General features: G+C 35.2%; 1 protein-coding gene across 1 annotated transcript in view; it reads right to left on the reverse strand.

The window, feature by feature from the left end:
• LOC121408851 (nuclear cap-binding protein subunit 3-like) overlaps positions 1-14,899 on the reverse strand; it is a 70,186-nt gene that overhangs the window by 3,992 nt on the left and 51,295 nt on the right. Inside the window, exons 5-10 of the mRNA XM_041600525.1 lie at positions 12,714-12,902; positions 11,169-11,279; positions 10,562-10,705; positions 9,970-10,069; positions 8,256-8,377; positions 3,972-4,221 (exon numbers count right to left, since the gene is read on the reverse strand). Of these exons, the coding sequence (XP_041456459.1) occupies positions 3,972-4,221; positions 8,256-8,377; positions 9,970-10,069; positions 10,562-10,705; positions 11,169-11,279; positions 12,714-12,902 (916 nt within the window). The remainder of the gene's footprint in view (positions 1-3,971; positions 4,222-8,255; positions 8,378-9,969; positions 10,070-10,561; positions 10,706-11,168; positions 11,280-12,713; positions 12,903-14,899) is intronic.

Genomic DNA, 14,899 nt, shown 5'->3' on the forward strand with positions numbered 1-14,899 from the left:
CAGTGACAGTATTCTTTAAGATGATCTAACATTCCAAAAGCAATCATGAGGCTTCTCAGTGCACTTTGGTTACTCATGCTCCGTAGTTTTGTAGTTTACACAACAAAGCTTGTTATGCCTATAGTTCCACCATGCACTCACTCTATGGGATGAAAGGACCTGAAAAATCAGAAGCAACGAACGATGGTACAATTCTCCTCATTAAATGGCTACAAACTCTCTATGAAGACTACCCCTGCATACTGACCTCAAACACACACACACACAGTGACACACCCTCACCCACATACATAAACTCTCTTCCTATACACCTATCCAATTCAATATCTGCATGTTATTTCACCTTAAAGATCCCCCGTCATTCACTACTGTCAAAATATCTGGGTTCTGAAAAGGAGGTCACCTTACCAGGGTAATAAGAAAATCAAACAACATTACAAGGGTCATGTACACGTATGTCTCATTTCTATTTCTTTGTTACATTTCTGACTCTGTCATATAAACTGCTCTTTGAGAATAAAACCAGCAAATTTTATCAAAACATCCGATAGTAATCTCATCTGTTTTACAGACTTCCTTAAAACCATTAGCACACGAATGTTGCCAAATTACACATAACTAAAAGTTGAATTCAACAATCATTGCAATAACAAAGGAGCCTGTAGCATTATTTTGTCAATGGGGAGGGGGGGGGGGGTTGAAAAAAAAGGTATTCATGGACAAAAGCAGTAATAATTTTCCTCCTACAAATGTTTTCCTCCTACAATTTTGTCATATCAGTTTTTTCCAAGGGGGTGTGTAGTGATTAAAAGTATCAATGTAATCAGGTAAAGAGGGATATAAATAAAGAGATAAAATATACATATTTATTAAATGCTTCAAGGATGAATTTAGGGATTTTTAACAGGTAAACGAGTAGTTACAGCGAGACAGATACATGATAGAAAAGCTCAAGGTTTGATGTTCCCCATTCCTTGTATTCTATTTATCGTTTGATTACTGCCAGCAAAAAGTTTGTTGCCACATCTCTTCACCTGTTTAATGTGTCGGATTAAAGAAAACAAGAAAATCGAGAGCTTAGTCTGTTAAGAACTTAGTCATCACACAGCACGGCTCCATTTCTTGATTGACGGTGTAGCTATATTAATTTGATTGGGAAATGTTTTTGAACTGACCAGCCATTTCCACTTTCCTATCAGCGCGATTGCACACTCTCTGTGGTTTGGCCCAATAACTTTTGATTTAAAGATCTGAAATGATACACAATTTATTAAAAGTAAATATAAAAACAAAGTGTAGCTTTAATACACTTCAAGTTATGTTGAGTAATTATAAAAAAGTAAAGAGTTTGAAAGGGAAATTTCTGATGAGTTGCTTCCTTTCTTAGCAGTCAGGAACCGTAAACCATACCCATAAAAAGACAAAAAATATGTTTGCATTTTAAAATAATTTTTTTTTATCAAACAAATTACCTGAAAATGTCCCCATCTACAGTTTTTCAAAAGTGTAAGTTTCTCAGTTATAATGTTAGCCATTAAAGGGGAAGTACCTCAACATTTTGAGATAACTAAATGAATTCTTTAGCCATTTATATGCAGGATGATTGAAAGGTGTAGGACTTGTACATTTCCAAACCAAATATCAATATACTTGAAAAGGGCAAAGATGAATAAGGGGTGGGGGGGGGGGGGTGGTAGGGTAGAAAGAGGCAGAGGAGATGACAAAGACATGGTGACAGTTGAACAAGAAAAAACAGTAGAGTTGGAACAACTTCCCAAACCATTTACACTGACATTATAAGATAAAGCAAAGATCATAAACAGGTAAATGTCAAAAGTAATTTGCCCAATTGAACTTTTTACTTGTCGTAAACGTAGCTGGCACATCCTCGGCAGAGCGTCGTTAAAGGCTCATGTTTCATCAGCGGCACATTCGGGGTCACATGACCTGGTATCACGGCAGACGGGATATTCCCTAATGGGTTTACGCTCAAGTGGGGGAAATGAGCCCAATTTCCACCACAAATATTAGCCAGATAGGTGTCCCCTCCACGAAGCACGCAAGGTGAAACTCGTGGTGAAGGCAAGCAACAACATTCAGCAGCAGTGAGCTGTTTAGTGACAATATACGTACAGGAGCAGAGGGAAGGATCACATAGTAACTGTCATTTTGACAGTTGACTGAGGTTCATGTTTCCTCTATGCTGATCTGAATTACTCAACACAGAACATGTACAATGTAACAATGGGAAAGAGATCTTCGTCAGAACAAGAAGCTTTTACAGAGGAAATTATATAAAGAAAAGGTGATACAGAGGTTTATAGATAAGTATGGGAGGTGGAATATATAGAGAGAAGAGAAATGGGGACAGAAAAAGGGGAGAGATATGGAGCAGGAAGTAGTGGCAGAGGAGGAAGAGGAGAGATACAGGAAGGAAATCCAGGGGACATAGTGAGGGGACTCGGGGACATTGTGAGGGGACTCGGGGACATAGTGAGGGGATTCAGGGGAGATAGGTAGAGAAGAAAAAGCGAGAAAGCAAGATAAAGAGAAATGGGAGGAGTGGGGCTATATGAAACAAAATGAAAAGAAACCGACACAGGGGATGAAATAAGTGAGGATGAGAGACAAAGACGGGGTTAGGAAGAGAAAAGGGGAAGATTACGAAAACGAAAGAGGAGTTGAGTGGATAGGAATAAATAATATTTTCAGTGAAAAAAAACAAATGATAACACAATACAAACTGACATTGTAGGTGTTTGTCAGCACACTACTGCCCTAATCATCTTACAATCTTCATTAAACAAGCAGGAAGCTGACCATTCCGAAACAACATTTCAACACACTTCTAACATTCTAAATATATGGCAGAGGAAGATCACATGAGAAAATGACAGATCTTATCTCCTGAATGTTACAATAACACCATCCACAAACTCATCCATTCTTAATAAATTGCTTATCCATCATGAAACCACATTTTTCTAATGTGTTGAAAAATGACAGATTGAGCTCAGTATGAGCACTAAAAAATGAATGATCTAGCTAAAGAAATCTTTGAAAAATCTTCCAGAAAAACTGTCAGTAAGCTTGTCTATAAACTGCTACTAGTAGCCAGGACAATATTAATCATATTCTTGTTTTCAATAAGGCATAATTTATATCTCCCTTATCTTCTGGTCGCAATATTATTACAAGTGAAATATATCCCTCAAGTTCATAGAGCCTGGTGTTCGTAGTCCAATTCCGAACTCCAAAATTGCATGCAACATTTCTTCAATGGGTTTGATATAAAGGTTCTGTGTATGAATAAATTGTCTTTGTTACATGATTTTCACCTAAAGTAATAAAGCATGGTAAATTCAAGCTGGCTAAATGGCAAAGAGAATTCAATATAAATGACACTTCCTCCACCCTGGTAAAATGGAGCAAAACAGGGGTAGAATGTTGTATTACATGAAATGAACAGATGAAGTCATTTCACAAATTGATTGTGACAGACTTGCAGCATTGTTTGCTGATAGCAGCATTTATTTCAAACAGGTGCAACAGGAATCAACATGGGAAGGAAACAGAAAAAAATGGGTGAGAAGCTCTAAATATAGAAGAAATCTCCTTATAATTTCAGTGACAAATCCTCTAAACCACCATATCTCTACAAAAAAATAATTGAGGAAAGAATAGAAGGAAAAGGGTGAGGGGGTTCTAAACATAGAACCATTGCAACCAGAGATAGCATACTTGTTGCTCTATTCTTCCCAAATTCATCTTGTTTCTTAAATCACAAATGGCTCAGAGCTCATGCTGTTATTTATGTAGTTTTACAGTGCAATGAAACCAATGATACCATAGAAAAAATTGTGTCTGAAAATATCACATCAACTTTAAAGCTGATTGAACTAATCAACTTTTTTAAGATGAATTCTACCCATGCGTGAAAGTGAGGATAAGAATCCGTCATGTTTTCCTACCTTATCTTTTTAATCTCATCTTCTATTTCATCAGCGTACATCCTTCTTGACATCTTGTGTCTGCCATCGTTCCGATCTCTCAACGCATGCCTCACTTCAGCCTCCAAACTTACTCCTTCCTCCTGCTCCTCCTCCTCTTCCTCATCATCCCCAGAGCTCCGGCCGGCCTCGTCCTCACTGTGTTGTCGTTGGAGAGGTGAGCGGTGCTGCCTGCCAGTCTCCCGTTCCCCTAACCGTCTCTCTAGTCTCCCTGAAAGACAGAAGAATGGATTTTAAAGTCAAGTAAACTTTCCAAAGACTTTCATTTAAAGGTCAAGTCCACCCCAGAAAAATGTTGTTTTGAACAAATAGAGAAAAATCAAACTAGCATAATGCTGAAAATTTCATCAAAATCTGATGTAAAATAAGAAAATTATGATATTTCAAAGTTTCGCTTATTTTTCACAAAACAGTGATATGCACAACTCAGTGACATGCAAATGAGACAGTCAATGATGTCCCTCACTCACTTTTTCTTTTGTTTTTTATTGTCTGAATTATACAATATTTATTTTTTTTTACAGATTTGACAATAAGAATCAACTTGACTGAACCATATAGTATTAAACAATGCTAATTCCACATGTTCATGGAGGAATTAATCATTGTTTCACTTGACAATGAGGAAATTAGAATATTTCATATTTCTCACAATAAAATACAAAAGAAATAGTGAGTGGATGACGTCATCAGTCTTCTCATTTGCATACCAACCAGGATGTGCATATAACTGTTTTGTGAATTTAAGCAAAACTTTAAAATGCCATAACTTTCTTATTTTACATCCGATTTTGATGAAATTTTTAGTGTTATACTTGTTGGATTTTTCTCTTTTTATTCAAATCAACTTTTTGTTCGGGTTGACTTGTCCTTTAATGAATTTTTATGTGTGGTATAATGCTTTTGTTTCATTTTGAGAATTCCAGTTAATCCCAGAAATAAGTAATTAGTACATTACTCATTACTAGGCACAGTCTTGATAAGTCTAAAACCATTCGGTCTAATTATCAGATATTCATTTCCACATGGCCAAACATCATTCTTACTACAACCCATCAGTCTACTGACCATTTGGTCTTATTTTCACTTGCTATATAATAAATAGTTCATCTCATATCTTGTTTGGTTAAAACCAATTGCCCGTATTCTGAAGTCGGGTTTAATTTAAACTCTGGTTTTAAGTTGAGGTTTAACTATGGAAAGCCAGTTGTTACATAAATCTCTAACAGTAGAGGTTCAAAGTATCAGCTCATTTTACTCCCAAAACATTATCAGCTGACTGGGAAGGATAAGTATGACAGCTGTCTTCACCCTTAAAGAATAAGTAAAGAGAACAGTAAACATGAGAAGCATTCACTGTAAACAAAATTTTGAAACGTTCGGCTTCCCATTATTTTAGCAGAGTTAGACCATGGTCTAAGTTAAACCCAACTTCAGAATACGGGCAAATAATTCCAATTTTCTTGGGCTTACTTTCACTTCAGTTAAGATAAAATGGTATATTGACTTTAAAAAGGTAAATTAAGTGACCAAGTGACAATGGCCCAAAGTGGTCATTTATAGACCTTCTGGCAATCAGGCCTAGTGCCAATTAGACAAAAAGGGAACAGGGAACAAAGAAATGTTGAGTGCAATTTAGAAATGGACATCTTGAGTGGTTTTAATCCAAGCTTGCAAAAACCCCATTTACATTCATCCCGCTATATGATTGTCGTAATGTAATTGACCGATGTTCCAGCTTGAATAGTAGATATTCCTGTACTATGGTAGTCACAGCCATCATGGACCTGTCACAGTGACTGAGGGAAATAATTACAACTGAGGGGGCTCACAGCAATTTTGCCCCCTCCTCCCATGCTCAAAAGCGCCCAGGAAAATAAAACAAATTCCCCACATATCCCCATTCACAACAATGTTAAAGCTTATCATATTGTTAATTTAGGTTATAGGTTGTGAAATGTAGCCCCCCCCCTTAAAGTGAAAAAATGGGGGTTTTTTGCCTTCAGTGACCCTTGTAAACATTTGGTGTGAGAAGTAATACAACTTTTGCTTTGAGCTTGCTTTCATTTGATCAATTTATTGATTGACAATACACTATGAAGCTAGGAATTCAAATATGACTTTACATCGATCTCCAATGTTCGCACAACACCTCACAGTTTACCCTGACCTTATAAACCAAGTTATCCCACACCAGACCTAACATGACCCCAAGCAATGCCTTTGGTACAGCAAAAACACTCACTACATAAACCAGACCTCTAAACGAGGATAACTCATTGGTCTAAAAATACCTCCATGACCTCATTCACTACGCGCAAGTCCCTTAGGTCCATTCAGCCTGGCGCCAAAATCCGATCTAATAAGCCCCAATCCCTTGCCTTCGCTTCAATGCTTCAATGACTAATATTACACTCATAGTCAAATCATATATTAGCTCCAGTGACCCATGCACATCCCCTGGTGTAAGGAAGGTGACCAGACTTTTGCTCTGGGCTTTCATTCTAAAGTAAGGTATAGACTTTGCTTGTAAGTTAGGTTCAGACTAGGGTTTAGGGTTAACCCAACAAAATGCCTCAATCCCTACAAGCTTCATTGCTTCAGTGACTAATATCACAGTCAGAGCAAAACACTTAAAGTGACCAATGCACACTAAACTTTATCTGAACCTTATTTCTGTCAAACTGTATAGACCTCGGTACTAGGTCACAATCTGGTGTTAGATTAGGGTCGACACTTAAATGCCTAAAGCTCAAGCTTAGGTGTTGATGCTCCTATGATTAATAATGCACTCATGACAAATCATAGACCAGTTACAGTAACCATGTTACATTTAGTATTAGAGAGGTGATGCAGCTTTTGCTTTGACAGTGATCTCTCTTGAAGAGTTGAAAACTAAACTATTTTCATCCTTGGCTACGTTTGTTAACCTGTCTGAAAATATGAGAAAACTGATTTGTCCTATTCAAGAATTGTATTAATTTCAACCAGCACTTATGGTTTTTTTAATGAAAATTTAATTCTTTAGAAGAAAATTCATCTTTTGATATTCAATTTTTTTCTTACTACCCAGTCTAAATCTTACTGAGAAGCAACAATTTTCCTACAACTATCAGCTATAAGTTCATTAACTGATCAAAACAGAGAATTTTTCCACGAAAACCAACCAAAGTGATTTTGATAGAATCTTGGCACAAGGATTAACTACCGATTCTCTCAAGGAAGCGATGAAAGATGTGTTTCAGCCTGAAGCAATAAATCTTTCTTCTCCTCAGGTTATAAGCAGTTCACCGTCAACTGACCGTAGATGGATATGACCTGATTGATCCAATTCCTGTAGTCCCAATCTATTACTTTCCATGTGTGATTTAATCTCTTTTACCAAACAGCTCACATTATCATTTTTTTATGAGACAGAAACTTCAGCAACTTCCTCCTTTTTGTGGTTACTTCTTGTACTTGTTAATAATAAAACAGAATGTAATGATCCATCTTTACAAGGACTTGAGATTAATACAAAGTGATTGTGGCTAATAAATTGATGTCAATCCTATCTCTCTGATGTAAAATGGAGTTTAATTGCACAATTTTTAAAGGCAAGCCAAGATGACATTCATCTTCTGCCAATATCTGCATGGGAATTTAGTGATTAACCCCATAATTACAAGTCTTATCTTTTTTCTTGGTTCTTCCTTTTTAACTTATTCATATAAAAATGTGCAAATTCTGCAAAGCTAAACCAAAAATTTGATGCTGGCCAATAAGATAGAGTTACAATAGCTAATTAACACTAGCTTGAAACTTTAAATAGATAGCAAGCTTTTGAAATAATACACTGTTATTATTAAACTTGTCAATGACAAATATTTGAAATCCATTACAAACTTGCTCTTAGAAGATGAGATGACCAATTTTCATTAGCCTATTAATACTTGCTTGAACTTCCCATTGAATGCATACCTGTTTTTAGAAAACTTCTATTCAATAACAAACATTTAGGAATCCATTATAAAATGGATCTTTGTCACTCAAAACCAGGATTTCAGTAGCTCATAAAAGAAACCAGTGATTTACCTTTGATAATAAGCACTATGAACGCATGCCTTGTTTCATAAAACCAGAAATCTAGTATTACATGTTAAATTCACCAGCAGCCAATCAATTGCAAGGATTACAGTAGCTTATAACAGCAGCTGGTAGTTTGCCGATACCAAGCTTTGTGAAACACTCTCCCAGTCATCTTACCAGGTACTCTGCGTTTCCTAGGCCATTCCTCTTCTAGTTCCCTCTCTCCATCTGAGTCTTCTTCGTACCTCCTCTTCCGAGCCTGTCCAGGGATGTACTTGCCCTGTCGGATCTTCTGTTTCCTATAGATATAACATACATTTCATCTTGTACATCATCACATTGAGAAACAAGTTTCTGCTTCTGTGGCAACATTCTGTACTTGTACAAAAGAAAATGAATTGTATAGGCTTGTCAATGTAAAATTTTGATCTGTTCTTAACAATGATCTGCTGAGAAAGTAATTCCTTTACGAAAAAACATCAACATACTAAATTGAAATTGAAATAACTAGAAACATGTTGCATAACTTGAAATTCAAATGATTTTCTGGGCTGGTAAAGTAACATTTTTATGTGTTCTAAGTAATGATCTCTTAAGAAAAATATAGCAAAACCCAGCAACAAACAGTGGAAGAGAATTCTTCAAGCAATGTCATTTAAAGTTACAAATATATTGCTTAATCTGAAATATTAGCAAATAATTTGTCAAGGCCTGATAATATACAGTTTGATCCTTTCTTACAGACAAATCTTTGGAGAAAGTTATATGTTTAGTAACCTTTGCAACAAAGAGTTGAGGGAATGTCTAGGTCATCTTGCTTTCAAATCTATAAACATGTAAATTCTGAGATGCAACAAGGCCTGATAAAAAAAAACACAAAAAAAACAGTGAAATGCTGCTTTAAGACGAGTATTTCTCTTTTTTTTTCTTGACATCCAATGGGAAAATAAAAGATAATAGTGTGGAGAAATCAGTTTCAGCAGATTATCTCAAGACTAACAAAGGAGAGAGATGAACCCCAGTACACCATAGAACATGAACTCAAATTCTTGTTACCATAGTCTAGACAGAGTCCTAGCTTTAATTGTGAGAATACCATCATATGCCTAAAACCCACCGCAGATAGTAATGTCATGAATGTCATCTTGAATCTAAGCAATTCTAACAAATTTCATTAAATTCCCAACAATACTAGACAGACTTCATTTTCCCATCCCACATACTCCACATTAAACCCCATGGGTATAAGCCAGATTCATAATTCATGCCGCAGAAACAAATTACATCTTTGTCTGAAAATGGGACGTTGGATCATCCTCTCTGATAAATTGAAGGAAACTCTCATTTGGAGCAAATTTGGGAGAACTGACCCAACTTTGATTTTTGTGTGTAGCGAGCTAATGAATCGACTGCCCCATGTGCCAAGTATAGGATTGCAGCTGTTGATTTGATATCAATGAATTAGACGGATGATAGCCGACTTCTTTGTGTCTGTGTTCCTTCTTGTGTTATTCTATGAAGTCAGCAACCATGCATATATACGTGATGAAAACACAAATAAACAAAGCAACACAAACCAAATGTCAGAAGTAAGAATAAGATTTTGAAAAAATGCTTTACTATAGGTAAATTATAGGCAAATTGCATTACTAAATTGTAAGAGGGAGGAGGAAAATTTAAGAAATATAGATACATATATACTGAGAGACAGAAAAAAAAACCAAGAGAAGAATAGAAAGAGAGATATTATGAAAAAAAGGAGAAAGAAAACTTGGAGTCTGTACAGTGATAGAAGAGAGAAACAATAAAAAGAACAGAGAGAGAGAGAAGGGGGAGGGGGAGGTAGAAAGGGAATAAAAGGGGTGGATTGAAATAGCAATTGTTGACTTACATTGACTGTGTGATAAGCCCCCTCATCCCACCAAAGTTAGGATTGCCATATTTGACATAATACTGGCTGTGTTTATATGCCCCTTTTGCTTTCACATCATCTGAAAAATAATACATATAAAGAGACACGTACATGTTTAAACACACTGACTGATGGTATGAATTTTGCAGATAATTCAATTATTTAATTTCAAATGACTAATGTAATTAATTTGGTAATAAAGCTGAAGTAGTAATATATCATGATATATTTTTGTAATAAAGATTGAGAACAGAGAGATATTATCAACTGATACTCATATAAATTTGACATCATTCAGTTAACCCTCGTAGCGTATGAATAGTTCACTTAAAATTGGTATGACTATATTCTCTAATACAATAATGAAACTTGTATGAGCACTCAATATATCAGAAACATATCTCTTACTGCTGAACGGATATATCAGTATGATTTTCTTTCAAATTAATACACACTGAAAATTATCAGTGTATTATTGTACGTGATTTCATTTCTGATTTCATTTGTGTATAAAGTGAGCCAATATCCCAGTTCAAAATGACTGTTTGTACATATCAATACGAATGCCCACCTCTGGTAGCGTATCTCATGAGTATTTGGTCTGTACTATGATGTGTTATTCCTCTTCTGAGAGCCTCTTCATGTGTGATATCTACTGGACCTAGATCTTCATCACCTAACTGAATGCCTTCCATACCTTCATCTCTTCTGCTTCCTGTCAATATCAAAATATTCTTCAGTTTGAATATGTCGAAATATTCTAGACAGGATTATGCAAAACATGAGTTATTCACCATGTATAAATCAAATTCCTTGCGAGTCAGACAGATTTAGAAGCTATGCAGCTATATATGAATAGTAAATATATTTGCATTTCATTTAAAGTCAAATTATGCATGGAGGCTGATTTTTATAAGCATCAAATTCATTTCACTGCATGGGAATTCTTTTAAGCAGTATTTCTCATACAGCCAATGACACATATTTACTGTATGCACATTACCAATAAAAAAACCCAATCATTTGAAAAGTGGACATTACCTTATTAGTATTGAAGTTTAAGGCACAAGGAATGACTGCATTTCATTCTGAGGTGAAAGAAAAGTTACTTTTTCTTAATAATATTTCTCACACAAAAAAGAAGAAAATGTGCAACCAATAATGTAAAAATTTCTTACCATAGTTTGAATGTGAACTGGTTGAGGTGGGTATGATTCTAGTAGCTGCTGGTCTGACCTTCTCACCAGTCTCAAGGTCACTCACCAAATCTACACCATCTTCTTCTTCATCTAAGTCAAAGAAAATTAAGAAATCAGATTATTTTTGCCATTTTATGATGATAAACATGACTGCAAATAACCAGTTAGCAATAAGTTTTGTCCTCAAGTACCATTCCCCCCAAAATAAGACCAATTAAATATGTTATTTTTCTCATTACAATATTCTACATTTTCAAAGAATCATAATTAACTCTAGCAATTTTATCTGCACCATTTATCAAGTGCAAATGAAGCTTGAATTTATTGGATTTTTTTTTAAATCAGAGCCCGGATATCTGGCGAATTTTTCATTTTTGCCAGATAAAGTTTAATGAATAACTCATCAGAATCCCTTCTTGATTTATTTTTCAATGATAAATCAATTTCAAAATTATCCCCCCCAAAAAAAAAATGCTTGAGAACTGATATTCTTATTTAACAAGACTGAATAAATATTTGGCAATACAAATTACACATGTTCCTAATCTTGATATTTTGATAACGAAACTCTTTAGTATGTTTACCTAGTTCATTCACATATTTCACAAGTTCCAATGGCTTTATTAATAAACTAATGACTCAGATAAAATACATGAATGATTCTAAATATTACATTGGTGGAATTTGGGGTATTTGCCATGACTTATTTCTATATAGGGGATGGAATACAAAGTTCTTGTCAAATAAAGTGAGATGCATTGAGCTAGATATCATTAAATCTTGAGTAAACTTTCAAACTCCATACATCTAAAAATAAACATTTACACAAGAGCATATGTTGAACTTGCACACTTTTACAGTAAATTGAAAATTGGGACGGGTTTATAACAACTGAAATTTTCACCATACAAAAATAGGAGGGAGTTTAAGACAAAGGAATTTCAAGAATATTTGAATAAATGTAATCTATAGTTTCTCTGTAAGTAGCCAAACTAAGTAATTTAGCCTTGAAAAAGCACAAGTTTGAAAATAAGCTTATCTGGAAGAGTCATTCTTATCATTCATACAGTTGAATGAAAGACAAGATACAAGATTTTCTTTGACACCATTATTTGAAAATATCTAATGCTTGAATGAGCCCTGAATTTTTTTTTGCTTCCTTGAAAATCTCATTGAATTTCTTTTGCATTCAATTGAGTACTTGTGTGGGTTTTTGTTGATCAATTTTGACAAGTTGTATATAATTCTAAAGCTAAGGATGTGCCTCTTAATCTCAATGAAAATCTCTCATTACATTTGAGGTGATTTATTGTTAGTTTTGGGTTTGGCTTGCTGGACTATGCAAGAGACTGAAATACCACACTTTAAATTCTCTATCAATTTTTTTTTAACAAGGAACCTTCGGGCACACACTTTGCCATTCATATTCTAGTTATTTGTCAAGTCATTAAAATACCCTAAATCCTAAAATGCTACCTATAGCTAATATGAACTAAGACCAAAGGTCTAGGAAAGAACTTGTACCTCCTCCTTCTTCCATTGGCTCTGGGTCCTGGTCTACACTGGGTTGGGGTGCTTGGACCTGTTCCTCTTGTATAAGATGCCTAGACTGGGCTAGGTTCTTCAGACCAAGCTTGAAGTAGCCTTCTCTAGGTTTGCTCATACCTAGAAGGGCCCTGGCAGCCGAGTGTGGGTCCAGCCATACTATATTACCTGTAGGTATTTGATTAGAAAAGGGATGGTTAATCAAAAATTATTTGCTAGGATAAGAAAACACATTCTATCCATTCATACATTTCTAATGATATCCCTCGCATTTTGAAAACCTGACAAGAGAATGCAATGGAAGGGGGTTCGGAATATTTACAGAGCTTGAAGATGCTTCACAGAAGGAAAGAACAATGTTTGTCACAATCATAAGCACAGGTAAATTTGACCACTTTGAAGGCATAAAATTATCAATAAAATCATACTAGCAAAGTGATAAACAACATAAAAGCAATATAATTGACTGATGAGATCATATTGGTCCAAACCAGTTCCTACGACAAAAAGAATTCGATTTGATTCACACTGAATGAGATTTAATACAATTAACTTCTGAAGTGATGCCATCAGAACGTACTTCCTATGAATTCAAGTAGAAAAAGTGACCATATCTTGATGGATACCAATGCATTTACTTTTTCTGTCAAAAAGAAAGGGTCCTGTTCTTCAAGCCCCCCCTAAAAAGTATAAATTCTTGGATGTCTAACTGTCACAAGTAGTGCATTTTCAACTCTCTACAGGATGATCACAAACAGATCTGAGATTTGCGCAATCGCCCCAAGCTTACATTTTCAGGTGAAAATGAATTATTCCTGTTTCCAAACAGCTACCAACTTCTTGAAGGGTAAAGCCTGCACCTAAATCCCATGGGTCCACCAAATAAAGTTACTCAATGATTATTGAATCAACACACAAGTAAATCTGACCCCGATGGTTACAACATTTCTAATAAAATCAGACTAGATGTTTGATGCATTTTTTGTTGTTGGCCAGCCTGGGATTTGATAACCAAAATACTGATCAATGACAATGCAGAAACACATGTTTACTGATGCTGATCACATATAAACTTCTAAAATTAATCATGAACCTTGGACCTTCATACGAATCATGACATTGCTTTTTCGATGAAACCCTGATAACAATACCTAGGGTTAGATACATTGTATTATCTGTGGTATTGCTTCTGGTAGAATGTCAGGCGTTAAACTTTATTATGAGGGTAAAGTTACTACTTAAAATGACACTTTTTCATATAAAAAGGCAGTTTGAGAAAAAATAATTATCAAGGGCAATAGACATCTTTGTTTGACTGGATCTAGGAATTTAAAAATTAATAATTTAATGAGTTAAAATGAGAAAGGAAAAATCGAGATGACATGGCAAATAACCTGCTTTAGATACAGTACAGCAATAATGTTGCTTTATAAATACTATTGTGTAAATTTAATTCATTTCATCTTATTTCATCTTATTACCCAAGAAATCTCAGAGTACCTCTGCTAATTTTCTGAACAAATTGTTGCATAACCGTAAGCCTGTCTTCAATCCATCTTCACCTCTGGCCAAAGGACCATGAGTAAACATGCGGAAGGACAGAAGGAGAGCTTATCTTACTATGTCTCGTCAAAGAGGAAAAAAACCCTCAACCACATCTGACAATTGGGGAAACCACTGTCTCAGCCCTACCATAAATATGGCAGCATTGGTGTCAGATTGTAATTGGAAGGGATGTGATTTTCTCCTTGATGGTTTATTGTATTACATGATGATATATATCATAACCGTAATCTGTGTCAATTAGATAAAAACATCACTCAGCAATCAATCCATTCTTATTATTTGATGTCAACACCCAGAGAACTCATATGTGGTCAAGTGTTATTAGTACTACCTACTATTAAAGGGATTGTCCAGCCTGGAGCTATTTATATCTCAATAAATAGAGTAAAATTCACAGAGCAAAATGCTGAAAATTTGATCAAAATCGGATAACAAATAACAAAGTTATTGAATTTTAAAGATTTGCATTATTCCGGTGCATCAGTTCAAGGCATGTCTTTATGAATATTCATTAGGTGGGCTGATGATGTCATGTCTCCACTTGTTCTTTTGAATTTCATTATATGAAATTAGGTATATTCAAACATTTTCTACCAAGA

The sequence above is a fragment of the Lytechinus variegatus genome, chromosome 2, assembly GCF_018143015.1.
Source record: "Lytechinus variegatus isolate NC3 chromosome 2, Lvar_3.0, whole genome shotgun sequence".
NCBI classification, from domain to species: domain Eukaryota; kingdom Metazoa; phylum Echinodermata; class Echinoidea; order Temnopleuroida; family Toxopneustidae; genus Lytechinus; species Lytechinus variegatus.